The 20,075-nt window shown below is 36.7% G+C and overlaps 1 protein-coding gene across 1 annotated transcript; it reads left to right on the forward strand.

Annotated features, from left to right (window-relative positions):
* The first annotated feature begins 1,225 nt into the window (after positions 1–1,225).
* Positions 1,226–1,954, forward strand: LOC122000246 (non-specific lipid-transfer protein 1-like). The gene is made up of 2 exons (XM_042554718.1): positions 1,226–1,614; positions 1,752–1,954. The coding sequence occupies exons 1-2, from the start codon at positions 1,271–1,273 to the stop codon at positions 1,759–1,761; spliced, it is 354 nt and encodes a 117-aa protein (XP_042410652.1). The 5' UTR covers positions 1,226–1,270; the 3' UTR covers positions 1,762–1,954.
* The last annotated feature ends 18,121 nt before the right edge of the window (positions 1,955–20,075 follow it).

The raw sequence follows: 20,075 nt of genomic DNA on the forward strand, positions 1-20,075 counted from the left end.
AGGCCCAGAGCAGGTCGTGTGACAAGATGCTCGCGAGGAGGCTCGGACCATGAGAGTAATTGTGGTCCTTCATTTGAAGGAAGGATTGTTGGGGTTCAATCAAAGTCCCGTATTGGAAAGATTTGGTAAAGATCATGGGATTAAAAGGATGAATGATATCTCCATTGGCATGAGGCCTTTTGGGGAGAGCCCAAGAGCAAAGTCATGAGGGCCTAGGCCCAAAGTCCTCAATATCATGACATTGTGGATATATGTGGACATCCTTTGGGCACAACAGGACACGCTAGAGAGATCTGGTGGTCGGCGCTGCTCTGTTCGACGGTGGCGGATCGAAAGAGAAAAGATCAAAGGGGGAATCGGCAGAGGCAAGAGTAAGGTAACACGGGAAGAAAAGGAGAGGGCTTGAGGCTTTGTATGCGTGGGAGGAGAAGGGGAAGAGGTCGGCGTCGGGTTGGGGAAGCCAAAGAGCTCGACCTCGCAAGAGGGGAACGACGTCAGGAGAAAGGGGATGGTGCGGGTGAGGGGTTCGGCGATGGGAGAAGAAAAAGAAAAAGAAAAAAAAATTTTCCTTATTTAAATGGAGAACTTAAATAAAATCTTAGGTAAGGCTAATATTTGACTTTTGTCTTTCTTTTACTATTTTAAAGATTTTCCTCAGCTAGCGAATACTAGTTTTAGATAGCAGCACTTAAAGATCTCACATTAAAATCCAATAAGACATGTTGTATTAATTTTTTAACTTATGAAGATGTCTGTAAAGGGATATATCGATTAATATTGTTTGATGTGTATAATTGAGTCAACTAAAACTTCATTCGAGGTGAATCATACTAACCTAAAGACTAAAGTGGATTGAACTTTGATTCAAAATAAACCCATTTGGCTAAGAAAAATTATACTCTCTCTTAAATGAACCTTATATATATTTGGTGGAGCTAGGGGCTTTATTCTCTTATTCATTTGATGTCTTCATATGTAAGTCATTTAAAAACACATTAGATCCATTAATTATATTTTATATTAATAATAATAATATTAAACTTATTCATAAAACTATTCCCAGGAATATAAAGGAAATAATTAGTTTGGATACATTATTATTATCGATCGAATTTACTCTCAACTACCAACTACTCCATATATCATTAATGCAATTAAGACATTCTATTTCAATTTATCACTATAAAACACCCTCCCTGCTCCCATTCCCCAACACACCACACCACACCACACCACAAACTCGGGCGACTCCCTCTCCCGTTCTTAATCGATGGCTCGATCCCTTGCCTTGGTGGTGGTACTCGTGTTCATCGCCCTCCTGGCAGGGTTCCAAGCCGACGCCGCAGTCACCTGTGGCCAAGTGGCCTCTGACCTGCGGCCGTGCATTCCCTACGTGACCGGTCAGGTGTCGGCGCTGCCTCCAGCCTGCTGTAACGGGGTGAAGGGCCTGAATAGCGCCGCGCAAACCACCGCCGACCGCCGTGCGGCGTGCAATTGCATCCGCTCACAGGCATCTGGAATCTCCGGCCTCCAGCCCAACCGCCTTTCCGGGCTCCCCGGCAGCTGCGGCGTCCACCTCCCATTCCCCATTAGTGCCTCCACTGATTGCTCCAGGTCATTAAGATAACTATATATATTTTCTAAACCTATAATACTAATCATCATCATTATATATATTATATTATCAAGTGATCATGTTATTCTTTTACTAATCGTCATCATATGTTATGTTTGTGAATTTGATCGTGCAGTGTGAGCTGATGGACGGGACCGTGTGGACCAGATACTAGCCGAGTTATAGAGAGATGTATCGAATAAAATGGGAGGTCGAGATTTACACTTGTGATACTCCCATCGCCTCTATAGCTTCGATCGATGCCGAGGCTTGTTATCGTTCTATATATCATCGTGTTATTACGTCTATTGAGATATTCTAATATATATTTCTCGCTCATATCGTGCGAAATTCCCGTATACTTTTAGTAAATAGATATCCTCTTTCATACATCTAATGTGATACGGACATACTCGATCGTCATTATATTCATTTGATTTTAACTTTTTCTTCTTTTTTAATTAAAATATATACTCTTAATTTTCGAACTATAATCCTTCTTCTTCTTCTTCTTCTTCTTCTTCTTATTATTATTATTATTATTATTATTATTATTAGAAAATATTAGCAGAATATGGGAAAAAAAATATCGGAATCAATTGATGATTAAACTTAATTTATTGCTTGTTAATAACTCTTTTTCATTGCTTTTATTTTTAAAAAAAAATTATTTAATTTTTTCACATAAGCCTGAGTAGTTGTTAATTAATGTTTCAAATTAAATAGACAGCACATGATATTCATGGAAAGAATTGAACTATTTTCTTTTTAAGTTAAATAAATTAAGCATAAAATTCTGGAATAGAATATCGAGGCTGGATTTGAAGCAAGCTTGCAACTACAATTATAGCAATTGGATGAGAAAGACTGTCACAATTAGTACATATGGGTCTGACTTACTCCATATCCAAATTATGATATTCATTGAAACCTCCAAATTATTGAGATAGAGATCCATGTTGAACTGAAAGAATTATCCTGGTTTTATACTGAAACACTAACCGACAAGATTAGAAGACACACAAGCGTTACGTGTGTAATATAATAATATATAAATTATTTGGGTTTTTGAAAATCCGAATTATTTGGATTTTCTAGTGTCACCCTTATAAACCAAGAATTAATTATTTGGGTAAGATTCGTCAGATCCATGCAATAGTGATGCTAGAGAATCCCAGAAATAAACTATTGTAACGGGCTTCCCTATGTAAAAAATTATTTTAATTTAATATTATACTTGTCTTAGTAAAAAAAACTAAGAAAAATATATTTTTTAACATTGTCGGCCTAAAACATTTATAGAAGCTTCTTTAATCATAGTGTTGTCAATTCTAAGATATGTGACTAAAGAAAACTATATATTTTTTATATAAAACAACCAGAGAAAATTAATGATGAAAAAAATTCATAGTAATACGCTGTAGCTGAGTCTCGAACTCTAGAGCACTGATTGTTTCGCTTGTGGAATTACTAATAAACTTTGGATTTATTTTTAGTGTAAATAGAAAAAATGACATTAACGTAAATGCATTTTAGGCTTCACCAAAGTTAGTTAGTAAAGGGAGGAGATTTTTAATAAAATAGTAAGATAAACACTAAAAGATTTAACAATATTTTTTTTCAAATTTTTTGTATAAAAATAAGAAGTAATCCTAAAATTATCAAACACCACTTCAAATCCCCAGCAATGGCGCCAAAATTTGATACGAGCTCTCGAGTGTCGTACTACGGGAGTTTATCATATTATAATTAAAGTTACCGAACCCCTCTACACTAAGGTAACATAGAAATGATTCGGGTCGTCTCACAAGGAATATAATGATAGGATGATATCTTCAGGATTGATTATTGCTTTAAATTTTTAACATAAAAATGGAGATGTTGGTTTGAGTTCTAAACTAAGATATGAAATAACAAAACAAGTATGAAACTAAACCTAACGAACAAAAGATCAATGCAAGTATGAAAATCTAGTCTAACTTAAACTAGGATTGCAAGGAAATTAAAGTAACATAAAGTAAGCATTGAATGAAATCTAGAGCATTAAAGAAATCTAATCTAACCTAATTACATCCAAATGAAGAATAGAACTTATAGAAATTGAAAGAGAGAAGACAAGCAAGAATTAACCAAAATAAAGTGCGCAAATTTAAACCAAACTATTGGACGAAGCATTTTGTCAAACACCTTATGAGCATGAATCAAAATAACATGAGTACGTGCTTTAAAACATGGGAGAACAGCTTAAGTACAAAAACATTAAACAATCAACCACGCAAGTCAACATATCGACCATTGAAGAAGAAGCTTGCTGTCCAGATCTATGTGAAGAAGTAGGAACTGTCGATGAAGAAGCTTCCCCTCATCTAACCTGAAGAGGGATGCTCGAAGATGGTAGATGGTGGCCAGATCTGAACAAGGATGAACTGAGGCCAATGGTGGCTGATCGGAGAAGCTCAGAGGTGGCCAGAGGTACGGATGAAACTAATCCTCCTCCTCTAATCACGAAGAGGAAGCTTGCGGTGGTATCGGGTGTCGAAGGGAAGATGCATCTGTATGAGTCAATGGCTTCAGCGAATGGCATGAGATCGGGACCAAGAAGGGATGGCGGCGTAGATTGAGATGGAGAGGAAGATGGCGGGGCAGCGGCGGTGGAGTGGAGGTGGACCGTCGGCCCCTTTGGTGGAGTGGATGGCGAAGCCAGAAGAAGTGGCGTGCGCCATTTTTTTAGCGTAGAAACCCAGTGAAGAGATGTCCACTGTGCTTCTTGAGTTTTATCTCCAAGATCCGATCTGACAACCCTGATCAATTCAGATCTGATGGAGCGGCTGAGATCAAATATAATTGAACGGTTGAGATCAATTAGAGCCTGTTGATTGGTTAGGATCAAGATGAGCGGCTTAGATCATCCCAGATCTACACAGATTAACCAGAATCAATCAGATCTTGATGAATGGATAGAATTAATCAGATCTAAATCTTTTATTTAATTTCCTTTAGATTTGATCCAATGGCTCAAATTTCTTTAGATTGGACTTCTCCTTGACTCAAGCCTTGAGATTCAATTTGGTTCAACTTGAGCTCAATCCCTAGAAAATAAAAGTACATGATTATAAATCGAAATTCATAAAAATATGAAGAATTATAACAAAACCCATAATATGAATCCAACTTAATAAACATGATAAGAATCCATAATTAATCATATGAAAGAAATAAAATATGAAAATTAAGGGCAGGAATAATGCATCAAAATGTTAGTTATCAGTATTCTCCATGCCTAATAGTAGCCCAGCCTGATAGTCTACTTCCTTTTTCAACTTGACCATCTTCGTGCTCGTGTTGGAAGTAGAGAGTTCCAATTCCTCCACCCATTCCTTCATAATTTTGTTATCTCTCTCTAAGTCCACCACTAGATAACTTAAATTTAACCCGATGGCATAAAAATGAAAAGAATGGTATTGAGAATGTTATTAGAAAGATATTAATTACCCATTTAAAGAAGTAATATCACAAACCTACCATGGTTGTAGTCTGAGCAAACTCATCATCACGTTCAAAAATATAGAGGTCCCTCAGTCATCTCCTCACGTTTATCCAAGCCTCAGCCAATAATCCTTGTAACTTCACTACCTCATAAGAAGGGAAAGTAGAAATCATTCCTATTGGGATAGCAAACCACAAGTGAAATGAAATTGGCAGTCTCGGTTGAGAGGAGAATTCGGCCAGGAAGAAGAGACGCTCGGGGTAAGGTCTATTGATAGTGTTGAGCGGGTGGAAGATGGTGCCACTGTGTTTCTCCCTGCCGGCAAGAGAATTCTCACGGAGGATTAGGGCTGGTCGGTCGGGTCGATCGAGTAGACGTATAAGGCACAGAAGAACAACTGGTTGGCCTTGAGTAGAATAAAGAAATAATTATCCCTCCACTCAGTACCTTGAAGAGGCATCGCGGTAAAAATAGTAGTGCTAGGACAGGCATAAAAATGGAATAGACCATCAACTATTTATTGAGGGTAAAATTTATAATGAAAAGATTGGGGGGTTAGAGGGACTCCGAATAAGTGAAATGCGATGATGGCGTTATTGGGATATTCCCGATGCGAGTACGTGCTAGAACACGTTTCATAAACATACGCAGCAGAAAATAAAATAATAATAATTTCTAATTATTACATCACACACCATACACATACAAGGATACAATATGTTAAACATGATCACAAAATTAAAATTTTACAGAAGTAAATTTACACTAGGTATACCTTACGGATGACCAGCAACGAGAAGGGCATCAACCGTAGCGACGTTGTCAAACCTTACCTCTATTCACATCCATGCCGAGCTCCTCAAGACAACTCCTTGAGTACAAGCCTCTCCTTCAAAAGTTACTAGCCACGAGCGAAGAAGAGGGATGAAGAGGAAGAAGAAGAGAAGCACACAAGGGAGAGTTTTTTTCCCTTGTGGTGCTCATGGCAACAAGAGGGAGCACCCTCTTGTTGGCGGCGGGAGAGAGAGGAGAGGGAGAGGAGGATTGGGTTTCCAAAAGATAATCAACCAAATAATGAAACTTGTATATAATTCTCTCTCAATTACATCTATATATAATCCTCTTTAATGAGTTGGATTAGAAAGCTCAAATCTAACCCATTATCCCTTAATCAAAAATTAGCCCATTAACCCCTTGGTCTGGTTCACAATTAAACCAAGTTGGTTCATGACTAATTCATGATTAAACCAAATATGGTTCAACTCTATCATAAGAGATGTAGCACATCCGTGCTTCCATTATAACAAATATTTCCATATTTGTCTTATGTATGGTCCAACCAAACATTTATCTCTTCATGTAAGAATCCTATTCTTTAACTTATTTTACGTCTTTTAGAGACTCGTTAGTGCGTGTGACCCAATAGATTCCCAGTTCATCTTGGCCTCCCATAATTAACTACTTAATTATAGAATAATCATAAGTGATACCTTGTAGTAAATCATGATCCCCAATTAGCCAAAAAATCATAGTTGATTTTAGAACTAATTCTAAACCCTTCAGTAGTTACTGTGAGTCGTGTCTTGTTCTTTTCACTCATCTTATACCCACTTGGTTCAGGACATGATCTATGTGTCTGTCCCCACTAGACTGATTACGTCACACCTAATCCAAGTAATACTTCCTCGTTCTACGGATTCAAATTACTCATACATGTGTCTAAGAGTCTCACACTCTTAACATGTGATGCTTTGACTAAAGATTTTGAGTAATAATCCTAACGAGTAGCCATAGGATATACATCTCCTCACTAGGAGTGATGAATCCTCTATGGGTTATCCAAACATTTTTCACCATTTTGACTTATACCTAATTATCCAGGGTCCACACCTCAATGAGGTGTTTTCTTAAGATATCAATATATAAGTCTCCATGACCAAAATGACTTGTATATCTCAAGTCGAAGGAAACTTGCACTCGACCTATAGTAAGAGTTTCACAGACATATCCATATATATAGATAACCATATGAATTCTTACAGCGAGTCACTCCAATGAACTAGTTACCATAACTAACACAACGTTTAACTCTCAACATCTCAATGTCTCCATCCAGTGAGAAAATAGCTGCTTGGCAAACCAAGGAGCATAACTCGTGCTAGCCTTATAAAATTGATGATATCCAAATGCATCAATTCAACGACTAGGGAAATTCTAATACGTTATAATTACACATATAGAGATAATTACTAGTTGTGATCCAATCACAATTTCTTTCATGCTATGAATTGTATTATAAATATTCAGTAATGAGTTTAAGACAATCAAACATATAATATGTACTCAAATAGTAAATCTATATTTAGTAAAACCATAAGGCGATATTACCTTAGGACATCTCTCAAAATCTAACACTCCCACTTGGCCTAATGTCAATCGCCATGGTGTCATAAACCGTAAGCATGGATGTGACTCTTAAACTTACTTTGTGGTAAAGTCTTTGTTAGAGGATCTGCTAGGCTTTTTCAGTGGGAATTTTCTCGAACTGTATTTCTTTCCTACTAATGATCTCCCTGATCAAATCATAACAGTGAAGAACATGTTTTGATCACTAATGAGACCTAGGTTCTTTTGCTTGTGCAATAGCTCTAGTGTTGTCATAGTAAATAGGTAATGTGTAAGATCTCCTCAAGCATTAATTAGGAGGTTATAAGTATATATATATATATATATATATATATATATATATATATATATATATATATGTGTGGATAAAAGGAAATAGGTAATAATAATAAAAAAAATGAACTGGTACGACACGGCTTAAGGGAAAGAATTGACAAGATTAAGGGAAACAAATAGAGGAATAATTAACCTAAATTACCCTAAGCTAACACTAAGAAAATGATAACAACCCTAGGTTATGGTTAATTTCCCTAAGTAGAAGGATTAAAACCTAGGTATAAATACCTAGCAGGAGCAACTCCCCTGCTCCTCGTCACTGTGCATCACCGAAATCACCATCTTGCCACCTTCTTCCCACCTCCACCAGTTCCAATCGGGCTCATCACCGAGCTCCGAACCTCGATCCGGTATCACACCATCTCAGAGGGTTGCGGGAGATTTATGAGCGGGCGTGGAGTCCATCGACCACCACATCGGCGGCACGGCAGTGACTGAGGTGAGGCTACGGCAATGGAACAAGAAGAAAGAAGGCAAGTGTTGGTTGCTTCTCGGAATATTGTACCGGCTCCCCCAGAACAAAAATTTTGTACAAGTTCTGAACCTTTCCTAACAACCTATTGTGTTCTTTAGAAATTAAATTCAGAATCGTAAACAGAACTTAACATTATTGAATACAAATTTAACTTATCTATTCTTAGAGGTTTAGACTTGGATCGCAAACGATACTTAACATTATTGATCCAAATCCACCTATGTTACAAATTCGATTAAATATTTATTTCAGAGATCGGCTCCCAGGTCAAATATGGCGAGGCACTTGGCCTTCTTGGGTATGAGATCATCCACCACTACCTCGACAAAGCCTTTCAAAGAAATTCAATATTTAATCTCCTTATAGTAACCCTAGGTTTAACCAAAAAGAACAATCGAATCACAAGATCGAAAAAAAACCAAAAGAAACATAAATCGAATCACAAATCCGAAACCTAGAATCACTAGCCTCTTGTGTTTGGTATTTCAAGATCTAAACAAAAGGATGAACTAGTTATGATGCGGAAATTAATAACTAGTTATACCTTATGTAGCTTATAGACCTCACGATATTCTGCCGTATTCCTCTTCTTATCTCAGACGTCGTGTGGGCGACGATCTACCGAGATGAGAATCCACCCAAGCTTCCTTCTTCTCCAAGCAAATTTCGGCCACCAATAATCTTCAAGTGATGAAGAACTTTCGGCCACCAACCAAGCTCCAAGGGATGCTAAGAAACAAAGCCTCCTATCTCTCCTTCTTCCTCTAACAATATCCGGCCACCACCAAGCTCCTTGAGATGAGATGTCGCCGGCTACCAAGGAAGAAGAATAGGAGAAGATGAAGGATGAGAGGGTCGGCCACACCACCAAGGAATAGAAGAGAGGAATACTAGATCATATGTTATGAGGAGAGGCACCTCTACCCTCACTTTTATATTCCTTGGTCTTGGCAAATAAGGAAAGTTTTAATTAAAAATTCCTTATCTTCCTTGCCAATAAAAAGAAAATTTAATAAAGCTTCCTTTTATTCTTTTAATGGTCGGCCACCTTATCTCCTCCAAGGAAGGAAAGTTTTAAAACAAAAATTAAAACTTCCTAATTTGTTTTCAAAAATTTTTAAAATAAAAATTTCTCTTTAAAAATTTCCTTCATGGTTGGTTATAAAAGGAAACTTTTATAAATTAAAATCTCATGTGGATGGTTTCAAAAAAGAAAGTTTCTCAAAATTAAAATCTTCCTTTTCAATTTACAAATAAGGAAAGATATCAAATCTTTCTTTTAATCTTTTGTAGAAAGCTATAAAAGGAAAGATTTATAATTTTTAAAACTCTCTTTTAAAACCATGTGATGGTTACAAAAAAGGAAAGTTTTATCAAAAATTAAAATCTTCCTTTTAACTACAAATAAGGAAATATATTAAACTTTTCTCTTAATCCTTTGTAGAAAGCTATAAAAGGAAAGATTTAAGTTTTAAACTCTCTTTTAAAATCATGGCTTCCATATAAGAAAAGACTTTAAAAATTAAAATCCTTGTGTTATGGCCGGCCACCTAAGCTTGGGTTCAAGCTAGGGTCGGCCACCACTTGAAACCAACTCACCTTGGTTTGGCCGGCCCTAGATTGGGCTCCAAGCTAGGCTTGGCCGGCCACCTTAAGGTGGGTAAGAAGGTGGGTATAGGTGGGTATTATACTTTATAAATAAGAGGCTATGACAGGGACCGAGAGAAGGAATTGGTTTTGGTCTCCCGATGAACTTGAGCTTCCCGTGTTCGCCCCGAACACCCAACTCGAGTTCATCGATAATAACTCATTCCACTAAAGAGTTATTATTGAACTACCGCACTAATCCCATATTACTATATGGGCTCCTTCTTATCATAAGTGTATAAGTCTCCTTGTGTTTAAGATATCGAATGTCTACTAATTAAATGAGTTACTGACAACTCATTTAATTAATATCTAATTCCAAGAGTAGTACCACTCAACCTTATTGTCATGTCAGACTAAGTCCACCTGCAGGGTTTAACATGACAATCCTTATGAACTACTCTTGGGGACATTATCAACCTAGATTACTAGGACACAGTTTCATTCTATAATCAATAACACACCATATAAATAATACCATTTCCCAACTTATCGGGCCTATTGATTTATCGAACGAAATCGCACCCTTTGATTTATCAAAGAAATGAATATTAAGTATATGTTCTTGTTATTATATCATGATTAAGAGCACACACTTCCATAATAACAAAGATCTTGCTCTTTTATTCAGTCAGTATAAAAAGAACTTACTTTAAATGGTTCATCTCAATACACTCTGAGTATACTAATGTAATTTTATAGTCAAGATAAACTAATACCAAATTACACTACGACTATTCCAATGGTTTCTTCCTATCCATCTTAGTCGTGAGTAACTGCTTAATTTATAAAGAACTGATAACATGATCTTCTATGTGTGACACCGCACACCATGTTATCTACAATATAAATTAATTGAACAACTACACTTAGCTTATAGATATTTGACTATTATGATTCTTATTTCTAAATAAATATTTATACAAAAAGCTAAGCTTTTAGTATACATTCCAGCAATCTCCCACTTATACTAAAAGACTATGCTTCCATATACCCTGCCATACATCTGATTCCCAACCCTTCAACATGCCCATCAAAAGCTCTTGCCTTAAGGACCTTAGTGAAAGGATCTCCCAGGTTATCACCTAATGCAATCTAGGCGGCAACAACTTCTCCTCATTATACGATGTCTCGTATTAGGTGGTACTTATGCTCTATTGTGTTTACTTGCCTTATGGACTTATGGTTTCTTCGAGTGTGCTACTGCACCACTATTATTACAATAAATTGTAATAATTTTTGGGGAAACCAGAAATCATGCCTAAGTCTATCATGAAGTTTCTGAGCCATATAACTTCTATGGCTGCCTTAGAGGCTGCCACATACTCAGCTTCTATGGTGGAGTCCGAAAAACCTCCATGTTTAACACTCCTCCATTGTTATGGCTTTACCTCCTAAAGTAAACACAAAACCCCGAGGTCGACTTACTATTATTCCTATCTGATTGGAAGTCAAAATCCGTGTAACCCACAGAGATCAAATCATCTGCCTTGGTAAAATAGTATATAATTTCTAGTCCCTCTAAGGTACTTTAATATATGTTTTACGGCAGTCCAGTGTCCTGGTCCTGGGTTACTTTGATATCTGCTAACCATGCCCATGGCAAAATATATATCTGGTCTCGTGCATAACATACATTAGACTTCCTACAGCTAAAGCATAAGGAACTGCCTTCATGTCCTCTATCTCCTTTGATATCTTAGGAGACATCTTTTTAGATAAAACTACTCCATGTCTAAAAGGTAGATAACCTTTCTTGGAGTCTTGCATGCTAAAACGAGCTAGGATCGTATCGATATAAGAAGCTTGGGATAAACACAACATTCTCTTCTTGCGATCCCTTATTACTTTGATCCTGAGAATATGTGCACATTCTCCCAAGTCCTTCATATCGAATTGCTTGGACAACTATACCCTTACTTCCGACAACACTTTGATATTGTTTCCAACGAACAAAATGTCATCTACGTATAGTACAAGAAATATCACCACGTTTCTATCACACTTCTTGTATACACAAGACTCATCCAGACACTGAATAAATCCATATGACTGGATTACTTCATTAAACCGGATGTCCAAGACCTTAAAACTTGCTTCAGTCCATAAATCGATCGATTGAGCTTGCACACTAGATGCTCATTGCCCTTTGTAATAAACCCCTCTGGTTGCTTCATATGGATGTTTTCTTCAAGACCTCCGTTAAGGAAAGCTGTCTTGATATCCATTTGCCAAACCTCATAATCCATATGAGCGACAACAGATAAGAGTATCCGGATAGACTTAAGCATGACCACTGATGAAAAAGTTTCCTCATAATCGATTTCCTTTTTCAACAAGCCTTGCTTTGAAAGTTTCCACCTTCTCGTCTGTCCTTCTTTTTCTATTGTAGACATAATGGCTTTTACACCATTTGGTCATTTTACAAGCTCTCAGACTTTATTAGAATACATATATTTTAATTCTGTATTCATTGCTCTTTTCTAAGATGCAGCATCTTTATCTTGGAGTGCTTCGTCATATATCGGGGAATCAGGTTCATGATTACCAGGGATCAAGTCCAAAGATTCTCCTAAAACATGAATCTTTCAGGTTGCCTATCAACCCTCCCATTATGATGAGGCACTGTCTGTAATTGTTCTTTATTTGTGACACGTGTTGCAGTTTCTTGTGGTATCTCATCTTGTACTGTTGATACTAGATTAGACATGTCCTTTATTATTTCTTTAAGAACAATTATACTCATGGGCTTGTGGTTCATTACATAGTCCCCTTCTAAAAATCAGGAATTGGTACCATCAATGACCTTCTGATTTTTAGGACTATAAAATAAACCATCTTTCCTTCCTTTAGGATATCCCACAAACAGACAAACTTCTGTACGTAATTCCAACTTGTCAGTTTCTCCCTTCAATATATGTGTTGGACTACCCCATATCCGAATATGACTCAGACTTGGCTTACGCTCATTCCATAATTCCATGGGAGTATAGTGTACTGATTTAGAATGTACCATATTCAGAATGTACACTGCTATTTCCAGAGTATATCCCCAAAATGAATTTAGTAATTATGAATAACTCATCATTGATCTAACTATTTTCATAAGAGTCTTGTTCCTTCGTTCTACTACACCATTCTGTTGGGGTGTACCAGGTGCAGTCAGTTAGGATTGAATCCCAACTTCTGATAAGTGACTCCTGAACTTTCCTAAGAGGTACTCACCACTACCATCTCACCGTAGTGTCTTGATACTTTTACCATGACGTTTCTCCACATCAACCTTGTACTCTTTGAACTTATCAAAACACTCAGATTTGCGGCGCATCAAGTAAATGTACCCGTATCTCAAATAGTCATATATAAAAGAGACGAAATATTCGAAACCACCTCTTACCTGGATAGTCATAGGTCCACACAAATCAGAATGAACCAATTCCAATACATCTTTGGCTCTATACCCCTTAGACTTAAAAATCCTCTCGGATATTTTTCCTTCCAAGCAAGTCTCGCAGGTTGGAAAGTTTTCCACCACTAATGAACCCAAAAGTTCATCAACTATTATCCTTTGAATCTTACTCAAGTTAATATGACCTAGCCTTAGGTGCCAAAGATATGATTGGTTCATTTTCAAATATTGCTTTCTCTTATTAGAGTTAGAAGATGTGTTATTAATTTCCATTTGTTGCATCGTGGGAGTTATTGGATTATAAATTGCCAACCAACAATTCAAAACAGATAACTTCCCTATTTTCCTTAATAACAACTTTGTTATCATAAGAGACATAATATCAAGTTCTTTGAATAGTTTAGAAACTGAAATCAAGTTCTTTCTAAACTTGGTACGTAAAGACAATTTCTTAAAATCCATGTTTTATTCCTATCAGAGGATAAACATATCCCACTGCAACAGTTGCTATTTTTGCAGTAGTGCCTATGTAGACGGTGATTTCCCCTTCATATAGTTGTCGGGTTTCCTGGAACCCCTGCAAATTGCAAACATGATCAGTAGCTCCCGTATCTACACACCAAGTACCGGTAGATAACACCACTAAATATGTTTCAATAACTAATGAATAAAATACAACTTTATTGTTCTCAGTTCTGAGAGGACAGTCCACCTTAGTGTCCAAGTCCTATTTCCAATCATTATAATTGAGGTTACTAAGTCTATTCTATAGTATAACAGCTAGGGGATCCTAAGAATCCCAAAAATATTTGGTCAAGACCAACACCTCAAAATCCCCGTGAATTTTGTATGCCACGTTAGTGTGGACGTATACAAATTCAATCTTTAAGAGGAGATTTTATCCATTAATTTTATTATCTCGTCAACCTAACTTTATGAAAAATAAAATTAAAAGTTGGTCTGTCTTTGATCAAATATTTGGTCAAAACTTTGAATTTAAAATAATATTGATTCCTCAAAACAATATCATTTAAATTCACCAACACTTCAAACACCGTGAATTTTGTACGCCACGTTAGTGTGGACGTATACAAATTCAGACATTTGTAAGAGAAGGGTCTTACCCATTAATTATCTTGTCAACCTAACTTTATGACAATTAATAGTTGATTTTCCTTTGGTCACACAAATAATAGCAGTGACTCCATTGGGGAGGATACTATTGAATGTGCCTAAGTGTATACCATTACTTGATTATATATAGGATTGTGCTCCTTCACCTAGAGAAGATCACACAAACCTAAACAATTTCCTATAATTACTCATAAAGGAAGTTTGATCTAGTGATCCACAATCAAACTTATTCGTTATGGAGGAAGGCACTCAGTGCCAACACGCAAGTTTGAATGCATCACCTACAAACCAGTAATTATTAAGGAAGTTTGATCTAGTGATCCGCAAACAAACTCATCCATTGTGGAGGAAGACACTCAGAGCCAACACGCAAGTTTGAATGCATCACCTACAAACCAGTAATCATTCATAAAGGAAGTTTGATCTAGTGCTCCGCAAACAAACTCATCCGTTGTGGAGGAAGACACTCAGAGCCAACACGCAAGTTTGTTGCATCACTTACAAACTAGTAATGGAGACAGTGGAATTTATTTAAAATCCCTCTCCCACTTAATTATTTAAGGTGAGGATTTTTTTTTTATGCAAGCACACATCACATGCACACACACCTCATAGTAAATAAAAGCAATAAATATGGAAATTAATTTTCCAACTATTATGGCTTCTTCCATCACTATCCTTCGTATGCTGCCAACCCTAGGGTTCATGTTGTCGGGTCCATCGAGCTTCCTTTTCTGCTGCGCTTCTGGTCCTCCAATAGAATCATGTCTTGCAAGGATACGATGCGCGACAAAAATAGAATTTTACATATATCGATCCTATATTCCACAAAGGAATGTACATGAAGTCTAGATCGAACAAAAAAGTAAAATCCTAGGGCTAATACAGCTCTAGTTGTATTTAATAAATACAATCATGCACACACATAAAATGCCCCTGACATGTCAAGGGTCTAATCACACACAATCACATTAAGCCATAATAGTTGGAGTCTGCAACCACAGAGTTAGCATATCCAAGCTCTGATACCAATTGTTGGTTGCTTCTCGAAATATCGTACCGGTTCCCCAGTACAAAAAATTTATACAAGTCCTGAACCTTTCCTAACAACCTATTGTGTTATTTAGAAATTAAATTCAGAATCGCAAACAGAATTTAACATTATTGATTCCAAATTTAACTTATCTGTTCTTAGATGTTTAGACTTGGATCGCAAATGATACTTAGCATTATTGATCCAAATCCACTCATGTTACAAATTCGATTAAATATTTATTTCAGAGATCGGCTCCCAAGTCAAACATGGCGAGGTACTTGGCCTTCTTGGGTATGAGATCATCCACCACTGCCTCGACAAAGCCATTCAAAGAAATTCAATATTTAATCTCCGAAACCTAGATCAAAAGATCGAAAAAAAACCAAAAGAAACATAAATTCGAATCACAAATCCGAAACCTAGAATCACTAGCTTCTTATGTTTGGTATTTCAAGATCTAAACAAAAGGATGAACTAGTTATGATGCGGATCTTCTGTCATATCCCTCTTCTTATCTCGGACGTCGTGTGGGCGATGATCTACCGAGATGAGAATCCACCAAGCTTCCTTCTTCTCCAAGCAAATTTTGGCCACCAACAATCTTCAAGTGATGAAGAACTTTCGGGCACAAAACAATCTCCAAGGGATGCTAAGAAACAAAGCCTCCTATCTCTACTTCTTCCTCTAACAATATCCGGCCACCACCAAGCTCCTTGAGATGAGATGTCGCCGACTACCAAGGAAGAAGAATAGGAGAAGATGAAGGATTAGAGGGCCGGCCACACCACCAAGGAATAGAAGAGAGGAATACTAGATCATATGTTATGAGGTGAGGCACCTCTACCCTCTCTTTTATATTCCTTGGTCTTGGCAAATAAGGAAAGTTTTAATTAAAACTTCCTTATCTTCCTTGCCAATAAAAAGAAAATTTAATAAAACTTCCTTTTATTCTTTTAATGGCTGACCACCTTATCTCCTCCAAGGAAGGAAAGTTTTAAAACAAAAATTAAAACTCCCTAATTTGTTTTCAAAAATTTTTAAAATAAAAAATTCTCTTTAAAAATTCCCTTCATGGTTGGTTATAAAAGGAAACTTTTATAAATTAAAATCTCTCTTTAAAACATGTGGATGATTTCAAAAAGGTAAGTTTTCTCAAAATTCAAATCTTCCTTTTTAATCTACAAATAAGGAAAGATATCAAATCTTTCTTTTAATTTTTTGTAGAAAGCTATAAAAGGAAAGATTTATAATTTTTAAAACTCTCTTTTAAAACCATGATGATGGTTACAAAGAAGGAAAGTTTTATCAAAAATCAAAATCTTCCTTTTAACTACAAATAAGGAAATATATTAAACTTTTCTCTTAATCCTTTGTAGAAAGCTATAAAAGGAAAGATTTAAATTTTAAACTCTTTTTTAAAACCATGGCTTCCACATAAGAAAAGACTTTAAAAATTAAAATCCTTTTATTGTGTTGTGGCCGGCCACCTAAGCTTGGGTTCAAGCTAGGGTCGGCCACCTCTTGAAACCAACTCACCTTGGTTTGGCCGACCCTAGCTTGGGCTCCAAGCTAGGCTTGGATGACCACCTTAAGGTGGGTAAGAAGGTGGGTATAGGTGGGTATAATACTTTATAAATAAGAGGCTATGACAGAGACTGAGAGGAGGAATTGGTTTTGGTCTCCCGATGAACTTGAGCTTCCCGTGTTCGCCCCGAACACCCAACTCGAGTTCATCGATAATAACTCATTCCACTAAAGAGTTATTATTAAACTACCGCACCAATCCCATATTACTATATGGGCTCCTTCTTATCATAAGTGTGTAAGTCTCCCTGTGTTTAAGATATCGAATGTCTACTAATTAAATGAGTTACTGACAACTCATTTAATTAATATCTAATTCCAAGAGTAATACCACTCAACCTTATTGTCATGTCAGACTAAGTCCACCTGCAGGGTTTAACATGACAATCCTTATGAGCTCCTCTTGGGGACATTATCAACCTAGATTATTAGGACACAGTTTCATTCTATAATCAATAACACACCATATAAATAATATCATTTCCCAACTTATCGGGCCTATTGATTTATCGAACTAAATCGCACCCTTTGATTTATCAAAGAAATGAATACTAAGTATATGTTCTTGTTATTATATCATGATTAAGAGCACACACTTCCATAATAACAAAGATCTTGCTCTTTTATTCAGTCAGTATAAAAAGAACTTACCTTAAATGGTCCAGCTCAATACACTCTGAGTGTACTAGTGTAATTTTATAGTTAAGATAAACTAATACCAAATTACACTACGACTATTCCAATGGTTTCTTCCTATCCATCTTAGTCGTGAGCAACTGTTTATAATTTATAAAGAACTGATAACATGATCTTCTATGTGTGACACCACACACCATGTTATTTACAATATAAATTAATTGAACAACTACACTTAGCTTATAGATATTTGACCATTATGATTGTTATTTTTAAATAAATGTTTATACAAAAAGCTAGGCTTTTAGTATACATTCCAACAGCAAGTTCATTCCTTATGTTAGTGTGAGATCCATGAGGTATAGAATAGGAACCTCGGAGATGAGATCTGCTAATAGAATGCCTCGCGATTTGATTTTTATCTTGCGATGTTCTTGAAGTAACTCACGGTTTCTGTGCTTGATTCGGTGGGTGTTTCCTTTGATGTTTTTGTTTTGGATTGCAATTGATTTTGGTGATGTTCTCGTCGAACGATGGCTTTATTTGGAGTTCCGCAAGGATTTGAACTTTCGATTGATTTCAATGTGGCTTGTTTTCTATTTTTACGAAGCTGAAATACTACAAATTTAGGAGTTGATGATTGGTTTTGAGGTTGGATCGAAGGTGGTGTATTTGCTATGGCTCATGATTCATTTTCCCTTGAGGTTTCTGTGTTTTTTTTGGGTTTCTTATGGGTTTTGATTTGTTGCCGCTCATGAGAATATCGAAGAACTTGATGGATGGGGGATGCTTTGCAAAACTCAGATCGTTTTGATGTCTCGTGGTGTTCTTTTGGGTTGCAATTGCAGCATCGTTGTTGTTGGTTTGAGTTTGTGTAACCAGTTTGTTAAAGAATGGATTCTAATTGGTTTTCACTCGGTAGTTTTCTTTCCGGTGTATGGACTTCGATTCTTGATGTTTTTGGCCGGATGAGCTGCGATTCAGGCTTATGAGATATTCTTGCTTGTGCTTGAACCATCGCGTGTTTTGTTTCTGGTTTCCGCACAAGATTTAGATATTCATGTTTGGAATAGGATTTCTTGCTTGGAATTTTTCTTGGATGGTTCAAGTGTATCCTTCAAGTGTATCCTTTATTATTGGCGTGGACTCATCGAGGTAAGGGTTGGATGTCTTAGAAAAATTGAAACACTTTGTTTTATAATGCTCGGAAGAAGGATTAGGTGGTGAACCAATTTCCTTTGGTGTTATGCTTCTTATGGTGACTTATTTCGATTTCTAGTTATGGATTTGAGGTATTTCTAGATTTAATCTGATGTTGTCTTGCTCTGCTAGTTATTGCTAGCTTACATGTTGATTATGATTACTGATACAGAATTAAGGTTTAGATTTGAAAGATGATGAATGTTAATAAATGCTAAGCTACATCTTGCTATTGTTAATGGAATGCCTGGACAGAACTTGACAGAATGTGAATGAATGATGTAAATTTAATTGTTCTTCTGTGGTTGTTTACTCTTAAGCAATGGGGAGTAAGAAGTGAATAGGATATGTTATCTATGTAGCTAATTCGTTGAGTATGAGCATATGTGGTGATAGTATGGGTTGGGTGCCCTGGGATGAGCTTCGGGGAGGGCCCTTCCAAACTTGACTGTTAATTTATTAATGTTAGCTTTGGTAAATGATTGCATGTTCTCTAGGAGGTACCTCTAGGTTCATAGGACTGTTGATTGACTCTAATTGTGGTTACCGGATATGTGACATATTCACCCTATTAGCTACGTAGGATCACTTGTGCATGTTATATCTCTCTTTCTTATATCGTAATTGGGTTGTGTTTTATTTTTCTTTATTTGACTTCTAGTTGCTAATCTACTACTTCATGGATGTCCTGTTAGACATTTTGGGTTGTGCTTGCTGGGCCGTAGACTTGATGTGCGTAGATCTTATGATCATTTATGCATGTTTGGACGCACATCTACTTGTATTTCATAACATATTCTATGTTTATTGCATTCTATTTCTTTATAATGTTATACTTTCATTATATTTGTTCAGAGATCTGCTCTTTGCTTGTTTTCTTGTTGACAGGATGTTATTTGGAGCGAAAATGGAGTAAAAGTGAACACAGGAGCTTGGGCCGTGCAAGGCCACACGGCCGTGTGGCCATGAGCATGTTCCAGCTGTGCCAAATGGTACAACCATGCTTGCAATCCAGAGATGAAGAGGGCCTTGGCCGTGCCGAATGGCACGACCGTGCCAATCAACCCGTGGCCAAGCAGCACACGGCCGTGCCAACATTTCAGAGGGTAG

Source organism: Zingiber officinale, chromosome 7A, assembly GCF_018446385.1.
Source record: "Zingiber officinale cultivar Zhangliang chromosome 7A, Zo_v1.1, whole genome shotgun sequence".
Taxonomy (NCBI): domain Eukaryota; kingdom Viridiplantae; phylum Streptophyta; class Magnoliopsida; order Zingiberales; family Zingiberaceae; genus Zingiber; species Zingiber officinale.

Bases quoted from the DNA above. Each gene is read 5' to 3' on its own strand.
- LOC122000246 (XM_042554718.1), top strand. From the start codon at position 1,271: ATGGCTCGATCCCTTGCCTTGGTGGTGGTACTCGTGTTCATCGCCCTC.